Source organism: Agelaius phoeniceus, chromosome 30 (genome assembly GCF_051311805.1).
Source record: "Agelaius phoeniceus isolate bAgePho1 chromosome 30, bAgePho1.hap1, whole genome shotgun sequence".
Lineage (NCBI taxonomy): Eukaryota > Metazoa > Chordata > Aves > Passeriformes > Icteridae > Agelaius > Agelaius phoeniceus.
In genome coordinates this window covers 4,597,006-4,618,838 of record NC_135294.1, presented here as the reverse complement: position 1 = coordinate 4,618,838, position 21,833 = coordinate 4,597,006, and the positions used below count along the sequence as shown (strand labels likewise).

The 21,833-nt window shown below is 47.4% G+C and overlaps 2 protein-coding genes across 10 annotated transcripts in view; both read left to right on the top strand.

Annotated features, from left to right (window-relative positions):
* The window catches only part of NSD3 (nuclear receptor binding SET domain protein 3), a 39,851-nt gene extending 24,620 nt beyond the window's left edge, over window positions 1-15,231 (top strand). For 6 of the 9 annotated variants that reach the window (XM_054650681.2, XM_054650686.2, XM_054650677.2 and 3 more), the window contains 10 exons: window positions 1,354-1,503; window positions 4,473-4,629; window positions 5,180-5,382; window positions 5,843-5,955; window positions 6,879-7,148; window positions 8,522-8,638; window positions 8,737-8,878; window positions 9,264-9,370; window positions 9,692-9,896; window positions 10,386-15,231. In XM_054650681.2, coding sequence (XP_054506656.1) covers window positions 1,354-1,503; window positions 4,473-4,629; window positions 5,180-5,382; window positions 5,843-5,955; window positions 6,879-7,148; window positions 8,522-8,638; window positions 8,737-8,878; window positions 9,264-9,370; window positions 9,692-9,896; window positions 10,386-10,627 — 1,706 coding nt within the window. In that variant the 3' untranslated portion in view covers window positions 10,628-15,231. Of the gene's footprint in view, window positions 1-1,353; window positions 1,504-4,472; window positions 4,630-5,179; window positions 5,383-5,842; window positions 5,956-6,729; window positions 6,744-6,878; window positions 7,149-8,521; window positions 8,639-8,736; window positions 8,879-9,263; window positions 9,371-9,691; window positions 9,897-10,385 lie in introns of those variants that run through there. The other 3 variants (XM_054650679.2, XM_054650678.2, XR_013185585.1) reach the window with 2 other exon arrangements.
* Window positions 15,232-15,818: 587 nt separating this feature from the next.
* On the top strand, window positions 15,819-21,388 carry PLPP5 (phospholipid phosphatase 5). The gene is given in 8 exon segments (XM_054650698.2): window positions 15,819-15,857; window positions 15,859-15,974; window positions 16,059-16,167; window positions 17,673-17,763; window positions 17,873-17,936; window positions 18,932-19,056; window positions 20,412-20,582; window positions 20,918-21,388. Coding segments are annotated over 8 exon segments (885 nt in total). The 3' UTR covers window positions 21,088-21,388.
* The last annotated feature ends 445 nt before the right edge of the window (window positions 21,389-21,833 follow it).

Genomic DNA, 21,833 nt, shown 5'->3' with positions numbered 1-21,833 from the left:
TAGGAGAACTTGAACAGTTCCAAACCATTGCCACTGCCTGAATCCTCTGTGTCTTAGAGCAGCTCTGTACTTGTTCCTCTAGAACATTCTTGTGGGGCTTGTGTCCACCAGACCTGGCTGGAATCAGGAGCACTGAGCCACCTGCTCAGAAAGAAATGGGCAACTGAACGCTTCAGAAATCCTTGGACATCTCTGTGAGAATTTAATTAGTGCTGATTTAATTAGTGTTAGTTGCTATCAGAAGCAGAGACTTTGTGTTTAGGTGCAGTTACTGAAGTGAGAAATGTAGATGAGAGACAATCTGTAAGATATACAAACTTGCTTACAGTGAGATACTTGAAATACAAGATATTTAAAGACCTCTTATTCAGCCCCCTGCAATAACTCCAGCATGGTGCAGTTCATGTGTAGGTTCCCTTGTTTTAGGAATCCTCCCAGTGATGCATGTCCAGGTGGGCTGACCCCAGTCTTCTTACAGCAGTGCTTTGGGCACCATCCAGGAGCTTCTGTCCAGCCCTCAGGGGAAGAGCTGGGAGCTCTCTTGGCAGCTCATCTTTCCTGCTTCTTTGGGGCTCAGTTGCTCTGCTCTTGCCATGAGTTACCGGCCAAGTGCTTCTCTCTGCAGCTCTGGGCTCTCAGCTGGGCTGCCTGGATCTTTGGAGCAATGAGGAAAAGCTCTTCTTGGTGCAGGACAGAGAATTGCAAAGGCCTGGGATGGAGCTGTGTAGGGAACTGAGTGCTGGACTGTTCTGGAGCAGCCCTGGGAGGGCTGGGTGGGGGAGCTTCACCACCACAGCCTAGGGCAGAACCTCCATCTGTGCTTCTCCCTTGGTGCCTTGCAGAGCACTGACCTTTTCCTTGCTTTCCAGCACAATTACAGAGGCAAAACCCTTCTGTAGGCAAGATCTCAGGGATAGGCTTGTAGGGAGTGGGACAGTGAGTTCTCATTCCCAGTTTCTGTTCCATCTGTAGCCCCAGCTCAGAGCATGGCCCAGCTGCAGTGACCATCACCCCAGTCTACATAGGAGCTTCCTTTTGCCCTGTGGGAAGGAGAGGGGATCTTTTATTGCTTTTCTTGTGCTTGTCCAAAAGGGTAAAAAACCAATTGAAATTCCACTTAGAAGCAGCTTATTTCATTGCAAGATTTTCCAGTTAAGTTTGAGTCTCTCCAGCACAGTCTCTCCTCTTTGTTAGCGCAGACACTTTGTCAGACTTTCCTTTTTTCTTCATTTTATCCTTTTTTTCATTCCCACATAACGCATTAGAGGTGCTCATTGGGTGTATTTGGTTTTTCCTTCATGGAATCATGGGTAGTTTCATTGCAACTCATCTCTTTCTGTTTGTTTCGTATAGGGCTGGTAGTGCAGGACCATTCAGACCCCCTGTTCAGTTCCTATGCCTATAAGTCCCACTACCTACTGAATGAGTCAAATCGTGCTGAGTTGATGAAATTACCTATGATTCCTCCTCCTTCGTCAGCTTCCAAAAAGAAATGTGAGAAAGGTAACCAAAATAGTTTCTTTCTCTTTAATTTACTTTCGCTTTTTCTATTTTTTCTCTCTAAATCAACGGAGAAATGTCTGCTTGTCCCCTGACACTGACTGCTTTCAGTGATCTTCACTCATGGTTTTTGTGAGCCTGTGTTCATGTTGTTGGCGATTTTTTATTTTTTTTTTTTTTTAATTATAAAAGGGCTTAAAATAATTGCTGTCACTAAATTCTCCTTGGAAGAGATTTGGTCACTCTCTATCTGGCCTGGGCTGTTCCAGGTTCAGGGAGCTGTTTGCACAGCAATGTGAAGAGGAGGCAGATGGATCTCGATGTTGTTGCAGTTCAGTATTGACCTGGATGATGTAAAACACTTCTTAAAGGGATTGGAAGCAGAGGGAGATGTGCTGCTTTGGAACTTGTGCAGGTCCTGAGAGGAGAGAGGGCGTTTGGGGCTGGACAAGGGTGGGTGCTGTGTCCTTGTGAGAGCAGGAGGGCAGGGAGGTTTGACCTGAGTGTGCCCCATGGGCCTCGTGTCCCACCTCCACCACCGAGCCTGAGTGCCCCATGCCTGTCCCCTCCCCTGGGGATGGGTCTTGGCCACAGCCAGGCTGGGACCCTGCAGCTCAGGGACCCCTCCTGCTGCCAAGGGGGCTGAGGGGCAGTTCCTGGTGACAAGGGGGTGAGGCTCTCTGGATCCCTGGGGGCAGTTCCTGCTGCCCAGGGGACTGAGGCTCTCCAGACCCCTGTGGGGCAGTTCCTGCTGCCAAGGGGACTGAGGCTCTCTGGATCCCTGGGGGCAGTTCCTAGTGCCGAGGGGGTGAGGGGCAGTTCCTGGTGCTGAGGGATGGAGGGGCAGTTCCTGGTGCCAAGGGGGTGAGGCTCTCCAGACCCCTGTGGGGCAGTTCCTGGTGCCAGTTCCTCCCCAGATCCCTGGGGGCAGTTCCTGCTGCTGAGGGATCCCTGGGGCAGTTCCTGCTGCCAAGGGGGTTGAGGCTCTCTGGATCCCTGGGGCAGTTCCTGGTGCCAAGGGGACTGAGGCTCTCCACATCCCTGCAGGGCAGTTCCTGTTGCCAAGGGGACTGAGGCTCTCTGGATCCCTGGGGGCAGTTCCTGCTGCCGAGGGGACTGAGGGGCAGTTCCTGGTCCCAAGGGGGTGAGGCGCAGTTCCTGCTGCTGAGGGATGGAGGGGCAGTTCCTGCTGCTGAAGGGATTGAGGCTCTCCTCATCCCTGCAGGGCAGCTCCTGCTGCTGAAGGGATTGAGGCTCTCCACATCCCTGCAGGGCAGTTCCTGCTGCTGAAGGGATTGAGGCTCTCCTCATCCCTGCAGGGCAGTTCCTGCTGCCAAGGGGACTGAGGCTCTCTGGATCCCTGGGGCAGTTCCTGCTGCTGAAGGGATTGAGGCTCTCCTCATCCCTGCAGGGCAGTTCCTGCTGCTGAAGGGATTGAGGCTCTCTGGATCCCTGGGGCAGTTCCTGCTGCTGAAGGGATTGAGGCTCTCCTCATCCCTGCAGGGCAGTTCCTGCTGTCTGTGTGCAATGCTCAGCTCTGGTATTTCATTCCCCACAGAACTTTGGTGCCCCGGGAGCGTTCAGAGCCGGTGCCCCATTTCCCAGCCCAAGTTAGGTCGCTGTCAGCGTTGTGAGATCAATGGCTTGCAGTAGTCCTGTAATTCCTGAAAACAAGAATTATTTTGAGCCCTGTGCTTAGCTTGAGCCATATCTGCCTAATGCATCCCGAGAGTAATGTTGGGTTTTTTCTTGCTTAGCATTGAGAGTTTTGTGTTTGATTTTGTTTGATTTTTGCATCTCTTGGCATTTTCTCATCTTGGATAATGTTTCAGTGATTTGTCTGTATTTCCTCTGAAATTACATTTGCAAAAAATACTTGAAAAATTTCATTATGGGTTTGGGAGCTCTGAAGGATCCGTGTGACTGGATTTTACTGGTTTTAGCAGAGGAAATACAGTGTTGGTCATGCGACTCAATTGTTTAAGGAATGCTTATTGTAACATGCAATGATCAATTAATGCAATGATATTTTGGGAAGTCTATAGGTGAACAAGATTTTCTGATAAAGGTTTGAAAGTGACTATTCACACTTCTTTTGATACTGTGATTGAAAATTGGTTTGAATACTCTCAAATCTCTCCCAGATTTTCCATACGGGACACAAAATCTTGTTAATTTTTAAATATATATACATATAAGAACATGTATATATATTTTATATACCTACATGTATAAAATATTACAGTATGTGTAATGTATCAAGTCATCTTACATGAGCTGCTTTGCTGAGGGTGGCTTAGAGATGTGCTGTGGCTCTCCACATGTAACACAGCCTCCAGAATGTGAGCCAACCAAAATAACTTTTGCCCAAATTAGTATAAAACTTCAGAAATTCATGTGAAGCCCAGTGCTGAGGTTCCCTCTGTGTACCAGGAATTTTTGGGATGGGGACAAGTCATGTGTGTCTCATTCTGCTTTATGTACTGGGCTTATCCTGGTAAACTTTTTGTGGAATAAACACACATTACAGCTCTTTTTCCTGTCCTTGCAGCAGAAAAGTATTGATCAACCTATAGGCTGTGGGGTTGGTGCTCGCTGATGATTGCTGGGGATTCAGTCAGAGCAATGTTGATTGAAAAGGATTCTTGAAAAACGTGGAGTTTTGTGGTTGCTTTGGCCATCACCAGAGCACTAAAAGCTGGCAGCACTGTTCCCTTGGCAATGGGGCTCCTCCTGCCAGCTCACCTCGTGTTTGAATCCTCAGCTGCCTTTTTGTCTGATGCAGTCCCAGCTTAGATTAAACCCTGCACAGTCCTTTTTAACCAACATTGTTAAGCTTGACTTGATCCCTTTCTTTTGCCATTTTTCTTTGGGAAATCTGGAGCGGATGATCTAAAATGAACATCAATTGCTGTGCACGGGGGGGAGCAATCCTGACTTCTACAAACCAAGCAGGGCTTCTTTGTTTCAAGGTGGCAAACTGTTGTGCTGTGAGTCGTGCCCAGCTTCCTTCCACCCCGAGTGTCTCAGCATAGAAATGCCTGAGGGATGCTGGAATTGCAATGACTGTAAAGCTGGCAAGAAGCTGCGGTACAAGCAGATCGTTTGGGTCAAGCTTGGGAATTACAGGCAAGTTCAACTTTTGGGGGTTTTAATGCTTTGGATGTTTTAATGCACTCGTTTGGATGTTTTCAAGCAGCTCAGTCATCGTGAACAAGAGTTAGAAATACAATCATTCCTCTGCCTGGGGTCAGACATGGATGTCACCCTTGAAATGTGATGCTCCTGCTTCTCCCAGGTGCTGGACTCTGGATTGCACAACCTTTGCTCTGCAGAGCGTGGTCAGGATGGGGGAAAGCAGGGGCTGCCAGAGCCCAGCTGTCCTTGCTGGTGTTTGCTTTAGTCAGCTGCAGCAATACAGGTGTTTGCAGATGATCCTGGAAACTCATTCTCAGGCCATGGATATTCTTAGAAGGCTTTCCCAGAATTTGGAGTAAGAACATTGCTTGTGTTTTGCATGGAGCTTCCCAGGCATTGCCAGCAGGAGCCTTGGCTGCATGAGGGAGGAATTCATTTCCTTGAGAAACAAAAACTGGCTTTTATTTCTCAATCCCATGAGGGAAACTGGGAAGCTCTGGTTCAGGGAACTTACATTCTTCTTTTCTCTCCTACTCTGCAGGTGGTGGCCAGCAGAGATCTGCAATCCCAGGTCTGTGCCTCTCAACATACAGGGCCTCAAACATGATATCGGGGACTTCCCAGTATTTTTCTTTGGTTCACATGACTACTATTGGGTACACCAGGGCAGAGTTTTCCCTTATGTTGAAGGAGATAAAAGCTTTGCTGAGGGGCAAACTAGTATTAACAAGACCTTCAAGAAAGGTAAAATCAAACAAAGTTTATAGTGGTTTATGACAAAAATTCCACGTGTTTGTGTCTCCATCACCACTTAACCTGCATGGGAATATTATGTGACTAGTGTTCTGTGTTCACGTGAAATCCAAGCATTGTGTTGATCCCTTGACTGCAGATAAAAATGTGTTTAAGTGCCTACTCATTGTGTGTTGTTGTGGGCCAGTTCAGTGCTTCCACAAACGGGGGAATGTTGAGATGGATCTTGGGCTCTGCTGCATGGGATCATTGTTCAGTATGTTGGTACCTGCTGAAAGTACCTGCTGATAAATTCATGATAAATTGCAATAACTAATTTTAGCTTGTCTTTTTGTTAATAAAGTTCTGTTCCTAGTCTTAAAAAAAAAATAAAAATAGATACATGTACATGTACATATTTGATTAGCAGCAACTGGGACTGATTGCTTTCTATTCTAAATTCCTTGCACAGCACTTGAAGAAGCAGCAAAGCGTTTCCAGGAACTGAAAGCACAAAGAGAAAGCAAAGAGGCATTGGAAATTGAAAGGAATTCAAGGAAGCCTCCACCCTATAAACACATTAAAGTGAGTTGGCCTCTTTCTATTTTATTTTTATTTTGTGTGTGAGTAAGTTGCCCTGTGCATGAGTCAGGATGCCTGGAGAAGGTGTGGCTGCTCACTCCCTGGCAGTGTTCAAGGATGAGTTGGGTGGGGAGCAGAGCAGCCTGGTCTAGTGGAAGGTGTCCCTGCCCATGGCAGTGGTTGGGATGGATATTCTTTAAGGTCCCTTCCAACTCACACTGTTCTGTAATTCTAAATTTTGTACCTACTCCAAGGTGTTCAGCCTAAAGAAATTAACGTAAATAATTTTGCTGTTCTTTTCACTAATCTCTTGTTGTGTTTTACAGTACTGTAAAACACAGAATAAACTAATTTTTCTTTGCCCTTTGGTGTCAGTTGTTGACTCTGTGTTCCCAGTGCATTGCCTTCATGCCTTGTTGTGCCCTTTGCTCCCCAGTCCAAAATGGTGATTGGGAAAGTGCAGATCCAGGTGGCCAACTGGAAACACAGAATAAAACACAGAATAAAATAATTTTTCTTTGCCTTTTTTGTATCATTTGTTGACTCTGTGTTCCCAGTGCATTGCCTTCATCCCTTGTTGTGCCCTTTGCTCCCTAGTCCAAAATGGTGATTGGGAAAGTGCAGATCCAGGTGGCCAACTGGAAACACAGAATAAAACACAGAATAAAATAATTTTTTACAAAATAAAATAATTTTTCTTTGCCTTTTTGTATCATTTGTTGACTCTGTGTTCCCAGTGCATTGCCTTCATCCCTTGTTGTGCCCTTTGCTCCCCAGTCCAACAAGGTGATTGAGAAGCTGCAAATCCAGGTGGCCAACTGGAAACACAGAATAAAATCATTTTTCTTTGCCTTTTTTGTATCATTTGTTGACTCTGTGTTCCCAGTGCATTGCCTTCATGCCTTGTTGTGCCCTTTGCTCCCCAGTCCAACAAGGTGATCGGGAAGGTGCAGATCCAGGTTGCAGACCTGTCGGAGATCCCACGCTGTAACTGCAAGCCCTCAGACGAGAACCCCTGTGGGCTGGAGTCAGAGTGCCTCAACAGGATGCTGCAGTACGAGTGCCACCCTCAGGTGTGCCCAGCTGGGGAGCGCTGCCAGAACCAGTGCTTCACCAAGAGGCTCTACCCTGACGCGGAGATCATCAAAACCGAGCGTCGCGGTTGGGGCCTCCGCACCAAGAGGAGCATCAAAAAGGTACGGTGTTGTGTTTTCTGAAAAGTCTTCTTTGCCCAGGATTTTTCTCCTGAGAAGCTGAGAAGTCTCAGAAAATAAGTATTGCTTTGGATTGTGGTCTAGAGGTTGCTCACCAACAGGTGCATCTTTGATTGGTTCCATGTGAATTGTGTTGATTTAATGACCAATCCCAGTCCAGCTGTGTCAGGACTCTGGTCTGTCACAGGTTTTTATTATTCATTCTTTTCTAGCCTTCTGATGTATCCTTTCTTTTTCTTTAGTATAGTGTTAGTATATAATTTCTTTTAATATCATAAAATAATAAATCAACCTTCTAAGAGCATGGAGTCAAATTCCCATCTCTTACCTCATCCTGGAGACCTCACAACACAGCAACCAACCCCCAATGAAGGGAGGAATGATGCATCTGACTCCATGTTCTTAGAAGGCTGATTTATTACTTTATTATCTATATTATATTAAAAATACTAAATTAAACTATAGTAAAGAATACAGAAAGGATACAGACAGAAGGCTAGCAAGATACTAATTGCAACTCGTGATTCTCTCCCCAGAGTACAGCACAGCTTGGCCCCAGTTGGCCAGTAAGTCAAAAACAATTCACATGAAATCAATTAAACAATCACCTCTTGGTAAACAATGTCCAAACACACTCCAAAGCAGCAAAACACAGGAGAAGCAAATCAGATAATTATTGTTTTCTTTTTTTTTCTGAGGCTTCTCAGCTTCCCAGGAGCAAAGTCCTGGGCAAAGAAATTTTTCCAGAAAATATGACAATGACAGTACAGTGAGCCAGAACAGGGCTGTGACAGCCGTCAGGGTGGGTCTGGGTGAAAGCATTGCACTCTGCACTGTCACAGTTGTATTTTCTGGAAAAAGCAGGCCTGAAGGGCTGCTTTTAAACATGGGGTTTAGCCATTAGTTTTATTAAATTCAGAACTTTTAAAATCTGTGTTTCATGAAAACTGTGCTACTGCAAATGTTCTGAGCTTACTGACTACTAAAGTCCTAATAAAAGTGAAGTTTGTAGTGAAAATACTTACTGTAACAGTTCCTGTTCCTGAGGAGTCCATGGATATTGTCACATTGTCCTCTTAGAAGGAAAGTTGGAAGGTTGAAAGGGTTTTATGGACCTGACAACTGTCTTGTGTACTGAATGCAGGAACAGGGCTGCCTTTTATTCTGCCTGGGTGTAATTCTAGGACAGCAATTACCTGGTGCATGTATTCACACTGTGCCTACTAGACCAGTAAAGTGTAACACTTTTTGTGATGATCAGAGTCTTTTTTATAGGAAATGCTTTTTTCTGTCCTGCTTCCCTTTATGATTGTGGTTAGGATGCAGAGATTACTTAGTTTTGTTCTTCTTTGCAGGGTGAATTTGTGAATGAATACGTTGGGGAGCTGATTGACGAGGAGGAGTGCCGGCTGCGGATCAAACGTGCTCACGAGAACAGTGTCACCAATTTTTATATGCTAACTGTAACCAAGGTGAATATTGTGTCTTGTTTGATAGCAAATGTCACTCAGCAGCAGGAAACCTCTTTGCTTTCTAAGCACTAAACACATCTTTGTCTTTTTCCTTTAAGGACCGAATAATAGATGCTGGCCCAAAGGGGAACTACTCTCGTTTTATGAACCATAGTTGTAACCCAAACTGTGAAACACAGAAGTGGACAGTGAATGGTGACATTAGAGTTGGACTGTTTGCTCTTTGTGACATTCCTGCAGGTAAAAGGATGGCACTATTTGGCATGTTTGCTTTTGTCTTGCAGTGGCCAAGTTCCTCACTTAGAATCATGGCTTTTTCTTTAAAGTTATTAATACCAGTGAAGTGTTTAGGAACTTTTCATTCATTGGTGTGGAGATGATACTTAAGGTTCCACTTTTAGCAGGGGTCTCATGGTAACAAATGCTAATGAAATGTTGTTTGTCACAGGCTTGTCTTCCCTCAGTGGTGTGGGTGAATTGTTTTTCTTTACATTTCAGGGTGTGGGTGAATTGTTTTTCTTTACATTTCAGGAATGGAATTAACATTCAATTACAACCTGGATTGCCTGGGCAGTGGCAGAACCGACTGTCCGTGTGGGTGAATTGTTTTTCTTTTACATTTCAGGAATGGAATTAACATTCAATTACAACCTGGATTGCCTGGGCAATGGCAGGACCGAGTGTCACTGCGGAGCAGAAAACTGCAGCGGCTTCCTGGGAGTGCGGCCCAAGGTACATGGATGGAACTGGAGCTTCTCCTCCCAAACCCAGAGATTCTCTAGGCCAAAGAGGGTCTGGATTTATTTCACTCTTTAGCCTAATACTTTCTACCCTTGGAAGTCTCCAAAGATTCTATAGTCTGCCCTGCCATGCTGTTGTGTCTGGCAGGAAGTTAATTCAGAAACATCTGAATGAGCATTTCTGGTTTTTAGAGCTTAAAAACGATTTTAAATGGATCTCATTTAAAAAGAATTCATGCAAATAATAACCCAACATTTACTTGAATGCTGGGGGTTTATAAGTGACTCTCTGTTGTTATTTTCTCCTTCTCAGACAGCATTTGCAACAGCAAATGAAGAGAAGGTGAAAAATGCAAAACTAAAGCAGAAGAAGCGGAAAATAAAAACAGAACAGAAGCAGATGCATGAAGATAACTGTTTCCAGTGTGGAGATGGGGGAGAGCTGGTCATGTGTGATAAGAAGGACTGTCCCAAAGCATACCACCTCCTATGCCTTAACCTGACTCAACCACCTTTTGGTAAGAACGGTGGCTCCTCCTGCTCAACTTCTCCTTCCTGCTACAAGACAGTGTTGGAGATGAAATGCAACATTCATGTACATAAAATACAGTGCTCACTTACATTAAATGCAGTATTCATTTGCACTAAGTGCACCAAATTTGCTTTTGAAAAAGTGCACCACTCACTTTTAGCAGTACATCGGGTGACTGTTCCTAAATGGAACTGGTGGGCAGAGGCTTTGTCATACTCTTTTATATTGCTCTTGTTCCTCTCCTTGAATCAGACTTCCTTTTATTTTGATTGAAACATGAACATCATCTTTTTGCCTAAAAAATGCAGAACAGAACTGTGTTCAGTCGGATTCTTGTACACAAGAAGCAGAAGTAGTGGCTGATTTTTCTGAACTTTGTTTGCATTCATCCGAGCATGGAGTGAGGATTAAAGGCCAGTGCTGTCTCCAAAGTGCACTAATTCCAATTCCTTTCTCTCTCTCCTCCCCTCCTCAGGAAAGTGGGAATGTCCATGGCATCAGTGTGACATCTGTAGCAATCCTGCCGTGTCCTTCTGTGAGTTTTGCCCCCACTCCTTCTGCAAGGATCACGAGAAGGGAGCCCTGGTGCCGTCGGCGCTGGACGGCCGCCTCTGCTGCTCCGCACACGACCCCAAATCTCCTGTGGCACCCGAGTACTGGAGCAAGATCAAGTGCAAATTGGAAGCACAGAATGCTGTGGAAGAGGCAAAGGAGTGAATTTGGTTAAAAACAAACACGGGAGGGGAGAAGAGGGGCAGCAGGCGATGAACTCAGAGTTTGCAGTGCCACACTCGGCTTTGTCCTCGGCGCCGTCACGTGTGAGCTGGAATGGGACCATTGAGCTGAGTGAGAAGGACCAGGCAGTGGTGTTTGGTTTTTATTGTTTGGTCTTTCTTTTACCCTTGAATGTGCTACAGCAGCTCTTACTGTTGGAAACCAGGAGCGTCTTGGCCTTTGAAGAAAACCGTAAACCTTTTGACAGTGAAAAGAATATTCTGTTTAAAATAATGTTCTTTGAGTGTAGAAAGCAAAGCATAGCCACATATTTATTTATTTAATTTTGAAAGGGTGTTGAAGATCTGGCTTTGATCAGTCATCGTGTCTTTAAAAACAAAACAGCGAAGCCAACGTAACTTTTGTGTCTAGTTTATGGAAAGAGCAAAGCCTCTCCCCTCTGTAACACTGAGATGCCAAACAGACAGGTGTGGGTGTCAGACCAGGTGACTCTGAAATGCCTCTGTTCCAGTACTTATTGTTAAAGGCATTGGAGAAGGTAGGTTGTCTCTCATGTTTACTTCTGAATAATATTGTGAAGCTTTTCCTGTGAGAAATCAGGCCTGTGACTTCTGGGAAGTGCTCGTAACACAAGGTCTGGCAGTGAGGAAGAAATGGTGGTGCCTTGCTCCAGAGCTGTCTTGGGTGTTTGCAGACATGCAAAAATTCAGAGTTTAATTGCACAGTGGTCATTTCTGTATCCCCACCTATATTTTGGAAAGCCCTTCCAGGCAGGAGAGGCTCCCAGCCTCAGCCAGAGCTGAAGGCAGTCCTGCCAGTGGCTTCCTCACCTGGTTTGGTGGCAGTTACTGAGTGATTCTTCAGTCTTGCCTTCTCAGGCTCCCCTTGGTTTCAGGGAGACTTGGGCACATGAGGGACCTGACCCATGTGCATGTTGGTTTCGATGGAGTGTTAATATTTTTTGTTGAGAGAGATCTTCTTACGTCAATCTTCATTGTTAATGGAGCTGAGGAACATCTCAGCACTTCCTCAATGAACAGGGTATTTTGTGTCTGGGTAAGGGGCCATATCCCAGCCAGCTGATGCCTCAGGAGATGATTCTGTCTTGGGATTTCCTCTGTTAATCAGAGAGACAGACTCCTTCAGTGAGGCTTTCAAGGTGGCTTATGTTGGCTCTTGCTCCAGAATTTTTTTAGAAAACCTATATTCCTCCATTTTTTTGTGCAAGGAGCCACAGGGCACTGGTGTCCCCAGGCTGGAGCTAGTTTTGGTGACTCTTTCCCCCCCCAGCCCACAATCTCACCAAGCACTGTCCCCCCATGCCCTGGTACAGTGAGTACTTCTGACTTGTGTACTGATAACAGCTACTCCCTGCCAGCCTCTGCTCGTGGGTACTGAAAATAATCAAATGTTGCTGGCATCTGGCTGAACTGAGCCTTGGAATTAAGAACCTTGTCTCTGGAAAACTGCTTACACAAACCTGTGGGAACACGGAGACTTCTCAGATCAAGAAAAAAAAATCCGTGTGGAATTTAGAGCGTGTCTTGCCTCTGCCTGGTGTCCTTCTCATCCTCACACTGGTGTACAGGGGGAGTTTTTTGTGTGTGCAATCAGTGATGGATACACTACAGTCCCTGAGCAGCTGCCCACACCTCCCTTGGGGTGCCAGACCCCACGGGTGCTGGGGCACTCCTGGGGCAGCAGCTTTGGGATCCCTAAAGCACTTCCTGCTGTGGGCCATGCTCCAGTCAGGGTCCAACACTAACCCTGCTGGAAAGCAGTGCTGGATTTTGGTATTTTTAAAGAAAAAAAAATAAGGTACAAAAAGGATTTTATTTTTCTTAACGTTTTGTGTGGGAAATGTCTCTTTTTATGCTCTTATTGAGGATGTTTAACCTTCTCAGAAATTCCAAACACAGCTCTTGCTACCATGTCTGTAAGGCCTGAGGTGTTCACTTTATATTCTTTATTAGGCTTGATAATGTTCAGTGATTTTCTCTGAAGTCAGAGCATTCTGATACTGCAGCTATCAGCTGATATATTTTATATATATGTATAAAAATATGTATATATATATATATATATATATCAGATATGTTGCTGATACTGTGCTGCTGTGTGAGTGCCCCAACCTGCTCCATTCATTCCTTGTCCATGGTGACCTGCTGAGCAGAGGGACGTGGTGTGGCAGCACCAGGACACCTTGGGAGCATTGGACAGGAGCACAAACTGGCAGTGGCCACCCTGGCAGTGCCACAGTGCTCTGCCAGGGCACAGAAGGCTTTAAACTTCTCAAATGCTGTGATGGAGGCTGCTGTTCCTCCTGTGCCACTCCATGTCTTGGTTCACTTTGTGTTCAGACTTCTTAGAGATGCTTCTTTTTTCACCAAAAAGTGATTCATAGCAGCTTGGACCTGGGAGGAAAAACAGGAGAGGTTGTTTAGTTTGTGAACAAAACTCTGAACTGAAGAGAAGGTGAGTCTTTCAAAAAGCTTTAAGATTTAACATTATAAACAGGCCAGTTCAGAGCATCTTGGTGACTGTTCTGAGTGCCAGGCTCAGATGCTAAAATGTACATTTTAACCACATCTTTGTAAGCTGAGTAACCAGAATGTAGTTGCTTAGTGCAGCTCCTTTGTAAGGAAAAGATTGCACAGCTGTTCTGATGGATTGGCTTCAGCAGAGTGGGAGGCAGCTGCTGAATTAATTTGTGTGGGCTCCAAAATAAGGAATCATGAATAGTTGGGTCATTTCATGCTGAGACCTAGGGGAAATCCACAGAATTGGTAATTTTGGTGGAGAATTGCAGTGTGCTGTCCCAGCACATTGTTTTTCCTTCATGGGAACACAGTGACATGTTTTTCACCTATTTTCTTGTTACATTTTTGAGGTGGCTCCACACTTCTGGTGACCTCCTGCCTCCATCTCTGGCACCTGGGCAGTGCCTGAGCTGCCCTGCCTGGGGAACAGGGTTTGTGGTTTACTGGAGCTTCTCCTCTGCAGCTGCACCTGGGCACATCCTGCAGCCTGTGGCCAGATGAATCTAGAAGCAAGAATTCCAGGATTCTGTGATTCCAGTGGTGCAGAGGCTGGTTCCACCATTCCTGAACACATTGTGCAAAAGCATTAGCTGTTGTAGCTGTCAGATTATTGTATAGACTTGTCCTGTCCATAGGCTTTTGAAGGTGTTTGCAGCTCAGGAAGGAAATTTCGTGGGCAAATCACCACATGGTCTTGGAGAATCAGTTCAAATGGAGTAATAGGGCTGGAATGTGGATTTTTGGCCTTTCTTCTTAAAAAAAACCCCTTCTTTTATCTTAATTTCAGGCTAGAATGGGAAAGACACAATTACTAGACATAATTATCAATGAGCATAAAATCTGTATATATTGAAACTTTACAGAATTATGTGGGAGGGGAGGGGGGAGGGTGGGATGGGGGTGTCCGACGCTGGTACGGAGAAGTCACTTTAACATGGAAACCTCTGCCTCATTGAATTCAGGGTTTAATGTACTTGAAGCTCTGCGGTTCCTTTTACAGCTTTTTTTTATTTATACATGATTTTTTTTTTTTTTTTTTTTTGTATACTGCATTGAAAAATGTCCTTGACTTCCCCCCAAGTTCCCTCCTGCTCCTGCTGTGCAGTGGATCCATGGCAAACGGGAGGGTTTGGGAGGTTTGTGCTCACCAGGTGTTGCGTGGGAGACGCCAACCTTGGAGCAGTGCTGTCCCTTTGCTTCCCATTCCCATCAGCTTTCCCCACCATTTCTCTTTGTGTAGCAAAAACATTTGCACTTAAGATACACTCCTACACGTTGGATGTATTCCCAGTGTTGTTCTGAGGGAAAAAGGAGGAAGAGAAAAAGGCAAAACAGGAAGAAAAGAAAGGTTGTTTCCTGTGATACTGTATTTCCCAGTGAGCAGCTCAGGTCTGTGTTCCCCTGGGAGGGGTCCTGCTGCTCCAGAGCGGGAGGTAGGGAGCTGGAACTGTGCTTTGTGTAGGGGATTTCTGTGCTTAATGTGAATAAAAAAGGGAAAACATGTATGAATTTGCCAAAGCCATTTACCACTCCCTGTGCCCCAGGGCTGTGCCCTTGTTGTGCCACCACCAGCTCCAGGGGCAGGCAGCTGCATGGGGTCCCTCTAGGGGGATCTGGATCTGGATCTGGAGGTGCAGCTGCCTGGGGTCCCTCTGGAGGTGCCACTGTTTGTAAGTTCAGTGGGTTCTTGCCTGGGGTCCCACCTTGCAGTTCTCTCTCACTTTTGGGTCATAACCAGACTGGATGAACCCCTACACTCCCTGTTCCACGTGGATCTGTATCTCATTTTGGTGTCACCTTTCCACCAAGCCCCCAGGGTGATCCTGTCCCATCTGAGCCAGGGGTTGGGGGTTGCATTTGGGGTGCTCTGAGGACCCCAGCCCGTCTGTCTCCACATGAGTGATGTTGCACAACACAGATCCCCGCGGATCCGTCTCCATCCCCACGTGCTCTGTAAGATGGACCTTTGTAGAGTCGTTCTTTCTGTAGACTTTGTTTATCTGTAACAAACTTTGTAGATTCTGTGAAATGTTATTTTAAGGAAATCACTCAAGTCTTTAATAACAAAGCGTCGCTATTCACCGGAGTTGGTTTGGAAGAGTTTTTGGACGCAGATGCAGCCCTGGCACTACGAGGAGTGTCTGATTCCACGGGGCATTACTGTATCATGACTTGATGTTGCATAGACTTTGAGATATCCAATATTTTGGGGGGTTTGTGTTGGCCTCTGTCCTCTTGCATAGTGTGAAGCCTGTAAAGCTGGTTCCCTGTACATAGATAGCTCCTGTCCTCTAGGTAGAGCGTATCGAGACTTGCCTGTAATATTTTAGCTTCTTACTGACTGTGTGTGATGGTAGAACATATAATTTTTGTACATTCTATTTACTGGGATGTTGCCTTTTTTTTTATTTTACAAATACTCTGGAATTCAGATGTGGGTTTTAGTTTGGTTTTTTTGTTTGTTTGTTTGTTTTCTTTTTTTTTTTTTTCCCTTTCGCTTTTCCGTGAGGAAAGATTTTTAATGACATTCCACTGATCTGAAAATCCGTTTTTTTGTTTGTTTTGTTTTTTTTTTTTTTTTTTTTTGCTTGAGGTTGACTTCAATAAATCGTTCTGAATGTTCCAATGATGAGATGACTCAGTTCCGTCTCGGGGCGGGGCGGGGCGGGGAGGGATAACGGGACTCTCCTCTCCGGTCCCTCCTCCGGACCGAGCCGGGCAGTGGCCATGCGGAGATCGGAGCTGGCGGTCGATGCCGCGCTGCGGGTGCTGCTCCTCGCCACCTTCGGGTGGGTGCGGGACCCCTGCCCTGCCCTGCCCTGCCCTGCCCTTCCCCGCCCGCCCCCGCCGCTCATTCGCTCGTCTCGTTCCAGGATCATGGAGTTCCTGCCGCCCTTCCAGCGCGTGCTGCAGCCCGAGGAGATGTGGCTCTACAAAAATCCCTACGTTGAAGCGGATCACGTCCCCACGGTCTTCATGTTTGTAAGTTTAGTGGGTTCTTAACGTGGTTTGGGTCGGAAGAGAGCTTAAAAGATCGTTTTGTCCCTCCCTCCCCCTCCCAGCAGACCAAGCCTACATAATCTGTGAATCAAGTTCCGGGGATGGGGCATCCACAGCTTCTCTGAGTAGCCTGTGCCAGTGTTTCCTGCATTTACTTGGATTTATTCTCGAATTACCAGCTCTCCTTTTAAAACAAAGCTGCTGCCTAAAAGCTTGTACTGCAATACAAGCTTTAGCTGCTGGCTAAAAGCTTGTACCTGCAGCTCCTAGTGCACGTTGCAGAAAGTGCAGGATATCGTATCCATGTGGATGAATAGCTGCGGGGAGGGGCTGTGAGGATGGATGCAGCCGGGCTTTGCTCAGTGGGGTGCGAGGCTCAAGCTGGAACATTTCCAGCTGAACAGGAGAAAGAACTTTCCTGTGTGGGTGACTGAGCAGTGACACAGGCTGCCCAGACAGTGCGAGTCTCCTTACCTGGAGATACTCCTAATCCATCTGGACACAGTCTTGGGTGATGTGGAGCAGAGGGGTTGGACTTGATGGTCCCCAGTGGTCCCTTTCTACCCATTCTGTGAGATTAGTACCAACCAGGCCGAACATACAGTGATTTTTGTCATATTTTGAGGCTTCACCATCCGTTGCTGTTGGGATTTGAAGTTCATAAACTGATTAGGACTTTGCACTGTTGTCCATAATCCACTCCACGTCTCACTTAGCGGGTGTGTGGAAGATAGCACAGCTCTTGCTATCAGGGAATGTTTTCCTTGCAAGCAGCTATTTTTAGCAGGGATTTATTATCATCATTTTATTGTCAAATGTTTTCCCAACAGCTCTAGGCTTGCTTAGAAGAGTTTGCTTAAATCTGTGATGGAGTTCCAGGAGAGAGCAGTGTGTCAGAGGGATTGGTGAAGGGATTGATCTGTCACAGGTGTGAGGTCAAGGGCTGTTGGCAAATGCAGCTGGGGTTTCCTACAAGAGGTGGCCACTAAACATTAAGGACAAAACCTTGGGATAGCATTTGGAACAGGCAGTGTAAATGTATAAAGCAGGACATGTGCCAGGTGGGAACAGACTCCATGGGAGCCTGGCAGCCTGGTGAGGATGTCCTGGGGTGCAATCCCCAGGGCTGAGATGGGGATGATGATAACTGCCTGCTCTGAATCAGCAGCTGCCGAGGTTTTGCTGACAGAGCGAGGGTGCTGCTGACTGAGCGCTAATGCTGGGGCTTGCAGGGAGGGCAGAGCTGAGGTGCTGTGCCTGGGGACACCCCCAGCAAGCAGCCAGGGCAGCACTCTGCCAGAAGAGCTGTCTGAGAACCAAAGGACGTGCTGGGCCCATTAGGGCCTGCTGCAGATCCAGCTGAGGGGGGTTGTGTTCTGATTGCTGAGGACAGATTGCTGCTTGGCTTTGGGGAAGGGAATGCACTCAGAGTCTTGAGAACTTAAACCTGCTTCACTGACACCTAAAATTCTCCCTGTGTCATGCAGTTCATCGCATTTCTGTCTCCCTTGTTGCTCATCCTCCTGGCGAGGCTGGTCATGGGCGCTGACCACGAGGACACGAGGGAAGCCTGCCTTGGTGAGCTCCTCCTTGTTCAGGGAAAGGCAGCTTGAGCCCTGCCCATGCCTGAACGTGCTGCACTCTCAGGTGGGGACGATGCTGATGTGACCCTTTTGCTCTCTCTCAGCTGCCAGCCTTGCTCTTGCCCTGAATGGGGTTTTCACAAATGCCCTGAAGCTCGTTGTGGGGAGGTGAGGACTGGCTGCTGCCCAGCACTGTGGGGGAGGCAGCTCTGCTGTGGGAACGTTTGAAGGAGCTGGGGTTGTTTATCCTGGAGAAGAGGAGGCTTAGAGGTGCCCTTATTGCTCTCTACAACTGCCTGAAGGGAGGTTGGAGACAGGTGGGAGTTGGTTTCTGACAGAACCAGAGGACACAGCCTCAAGCTATGGCAGGGAAGGGATAGGTTGGATATTAGGAAAAAGTTTTTCACCAAAAGAATAATAAAGCACTGGAATGTTCTTCCCAGGGAGGTGGTGGAATCACCATCTCTGGATGTGTTTAAAAAAGACTGGACATGGCACTGGGTGCTATAGTCTGGGTGAGGTGTGAGGGCACAGGTTGGACTGGATGATCTCAGAGGTCTCTGCCAACCTCATCATCCTGGGATTCTGTAATAGCCATGTCAGGGCCAGGAGCTGAACTTGGACATACTCAGCCTGGAAATAATGTGGTTTTTTTCAAGCTGCAAAGACAATATAGAAATAGAAAAAACACTGTGTGGAGACCCTGGGAGGGGGGCATTCCCTGGTCTAGGGAGACACAAGAAGCCTCCCTCAAAAAGCTGTTAGACCCCATTGGCTCCTTCCCCTGTTCCTATGTCCGTTCCTATGTTCCTGAGCCACTCCCTCCCTATTTCCTGATTGCCTCTCACCTTTGTGAGACCAGGGACAGCCCCCAGGCCCCTGCAGGGAGAAAGCTACAGGGTGCTTTGTCTGTGTGTGGGTGCTGGGACCTGAACATCTGTGGATATTATGCAGAGATCCTTTTTGCTTCCTTACCCTGGACTATGCCAGCAGCAATTCACCCTGCTCCAACACTGGGGAGCTGCTGTCTCAGCCATCACTCAGAGGGGCTCACTTAGGCACAGGCTGGGGAGGATGGCGTGGGCACAGGCTGCTCCCTGCTGCCCTGCTGGGGCTGGGAGTGCCCAGGCAGGAGGGCCCTGAGCTGCACTTCCCTGTCCCAGGCCACGGCCCGACTTCTTCCACCGCTGCTTCCCGGACGGCCGCGCCAACGCGGAGCTGCTGTGCACGGGGGACGCCCGCAGGGTGAGCGAGGGCAGGAAGAGCTTCCCCAGCGGACACGCTTCCTGTGAGTGCCAGCCCAGAGTCTCCTTCCTGCCACAGCCCCCTGGGCAGCTTGGGTTTGTTTTCCTGCACCCCACAGCTTTGGCTTGTAGCCGTGATGTTTGCTGAAAAATCCTTCCCTTTAGGATTTTTTTTGTCCTGAGAAAGCTGAGAGGCCTCAGGAACAAAATGTAAGCAATGGTTATCTGCTGCTGTGGGATGCAACAGGTGCATCTGGGATTGGTCTCATGTGGTTGTTTCTAATGAATGGCCAATCACAGTCCAGCTGGCTTGGACTGTCTCAGTCAGTCACAAACCTTTGTTATCATTCTTTTTCTATCCTTAGCTACCCTTCCAATGAAATCCTTTCTTCTATTCTTTTAGTATAGTTTTCATATAATATATATCATAAATTAATAAATCAAGCCTTCTAAAACATGGAGTCAGATCCTTGTCTCTTCCCTCATCTTAAGACTCCTGCAAACACCATCACATTGGCTGAGTTCTGAGAGGGATTCAGGTTTCCCTCTGCAAAGCAATGGGGTGAGAAATGTGGTCCAAAGCTGTCTGCAACCCAGGAGGAGGGATGTGTGCCAGGGAGCAGCTTCTAGGATCCATCACTACTGTAGGAGTTTTGGGGGGTAGGATGGTTGGGACAGATGGAGAGCAGAGATCTCTGCAGCCAGGTGGGGAATTTGGGGTTTATTGCAAAGGGCCAAGGGCAGGGCCCTGCTGGGAGCTGCCAGGCACAGCTCAGAGCAGGACTGAGAGAAGAGAGGGGGAGAGAGGATGAGAGGGTGAGAGAGTAAAAGGGGTAAGAGAGCGAGGTTCCCGTTCCAATACAATAAATCTTCTTCTGTGTTGAATATTCTAATTCTCACTAACCAATCCAGTACAATATATAAATCCTACAGCATTTCCATACAGCCTATAAGAATCACTACATTACCACACTGTGTTACATTTTAAACCCTACAAACTCCTCTTTGGGCCCCTTCTGCCAAGCTGGCAGGGTCTGCTCTGCCCCTTGGAGCTGTCTGCAAGCAGAGGGTGTTGTTCCATCAAAAGGGGATCACCTTCAGCCAGCCACACCATTGTTTTCCAGTTGTTCAGTAACTGAGGGATCTCAAAGCTTGCTTTCACTTCGGTCTTGCTTATAGTTTCTGTATTCTCAAAATCTTTTGCCAGACAATCATATTTATAAGGCTTTCCTGTTTCACCTTCCCCAGCACACTCCCAGCTGGAATTTCCCTTGGCTCACAGGGACAGGCAGACACCACTCACAGCCCTTCCATTGCAGCAGCAGCAGAGGGTCAGGGTCAGGGTCTGACAGCAAAACCTGGAGCTATTCTGAACCAACATTGTTCTGTTCTCTTCCAGTTGCCTTTGCTGGTCTTGCCTTCTCTGCCTTCTACCTGGCAGGGAAGCTGCACAGCTTCGTTCCAGGCCGGGGGGGCCGGGCCCTGCGCTTCTGTGCCTTCCTCCTGCCCCTCTTCCTCGCCACCCTCATCGCCGTGTCCCGCACCTGTGACTACAAGCACCACTGGGAAGGTGGGTGAGCATCTCCTGGTGCCCTGAGCAGGGCACTCCAGGCACAGGGGGCTTTGGTGCCACAAAAGTGTTCAGACCCCTCAGCAGCGACTTGGGTTGTTTGTTTTTTACTCCTCCAGTGGCAATTTTGCTGCCACCTGCAGGGAAATGGTTTTGAAATACCTACCAAGCTTGGGTTTCCAGCCAAGTCAGGTTATGGATCTAGCAGAAAAGCTGCTGCTGAGGAGTTGCTCATGAGGCTTGGGTGAGGAGTTGCTCATGAGGCTTGGGTGAGGAGTTGCTCATGAGGCTCAGGAGGGTGAAGGCTGTTAACTCTGCTCTGGTCTCACCCACAGATGTGTTGGCTGGCTCAGCGATGGGCTTGGTGCTCGCATACCTGTGCTACAGGCAGTACTACCCTCCCCTGACAGACACCACCTGCCACAAACCATCTGTGGCCAAGCCCAAAGCGCTGCCAGTGCACGAGGAGAAGCCTCCAGCTCCCAGCTTCCACATGAACATTTAGTGCCAGGCTCTGTCCTACCTCTCCCTGCATGCCAGGGCAGGGTGAGGCTTAGGGGAGGCTGCTCAGGAGAAGTGAGGATGAAGCCCTGGGCAGGTGTTCCCTGCTGAGCTGGTGAGTTCCCTGCCCTGGCCCTCGTGTTGCTTCATTTCATTGGATTTTGTAGGCCACCCCCTCTTCAGGCCCACTGTGAATCGAGGGAGGCACTTGGGGTGCCAACCTGCACAAAGACAGTTGGGTGTGAAGGTCCTGAACACAAACTGGGAAAATGTGACAGCCCAATGTGCCCAGTCTAGTGGAAGTTCTTGTGTCCAGTCCAGGAAGCACCATTGGCCACCTCCCTGCAGCCCAGCCGAGCTGTCCCAGCCCTTCTCCTGGGAAATGAAGTGCAGGACCTGCCAACTTTGAGCTTTTCTAATGTCCCAAATAAAGGAGTTTAATTTTTGTAATGACCTGTGGTACTAAAACTTTTTATTTCAAGGTTTGGGTTGTTGCTTTATAAACCATTTCCTCTGGTGTCTGCAGGGGTTTCTGATGGGTGCTCTTTCCTTGCAGCTTTAGTAGTTTCAAGGAGATGACAGCAGAAAATGAAATGGTGTCTGGGAGCATCCCTCATTTCCCTGCCTGCTCTGTCTCAGACAAGAAAGGGCTGAGTGCTGCCGAGATCCAGGGCTTGCTCCTCTGGGAGCAGCTCTTTGTCACTGGTCCCTTCCAAGACAGGTTTCAAGTGTGTGTACATGTAAACAGCA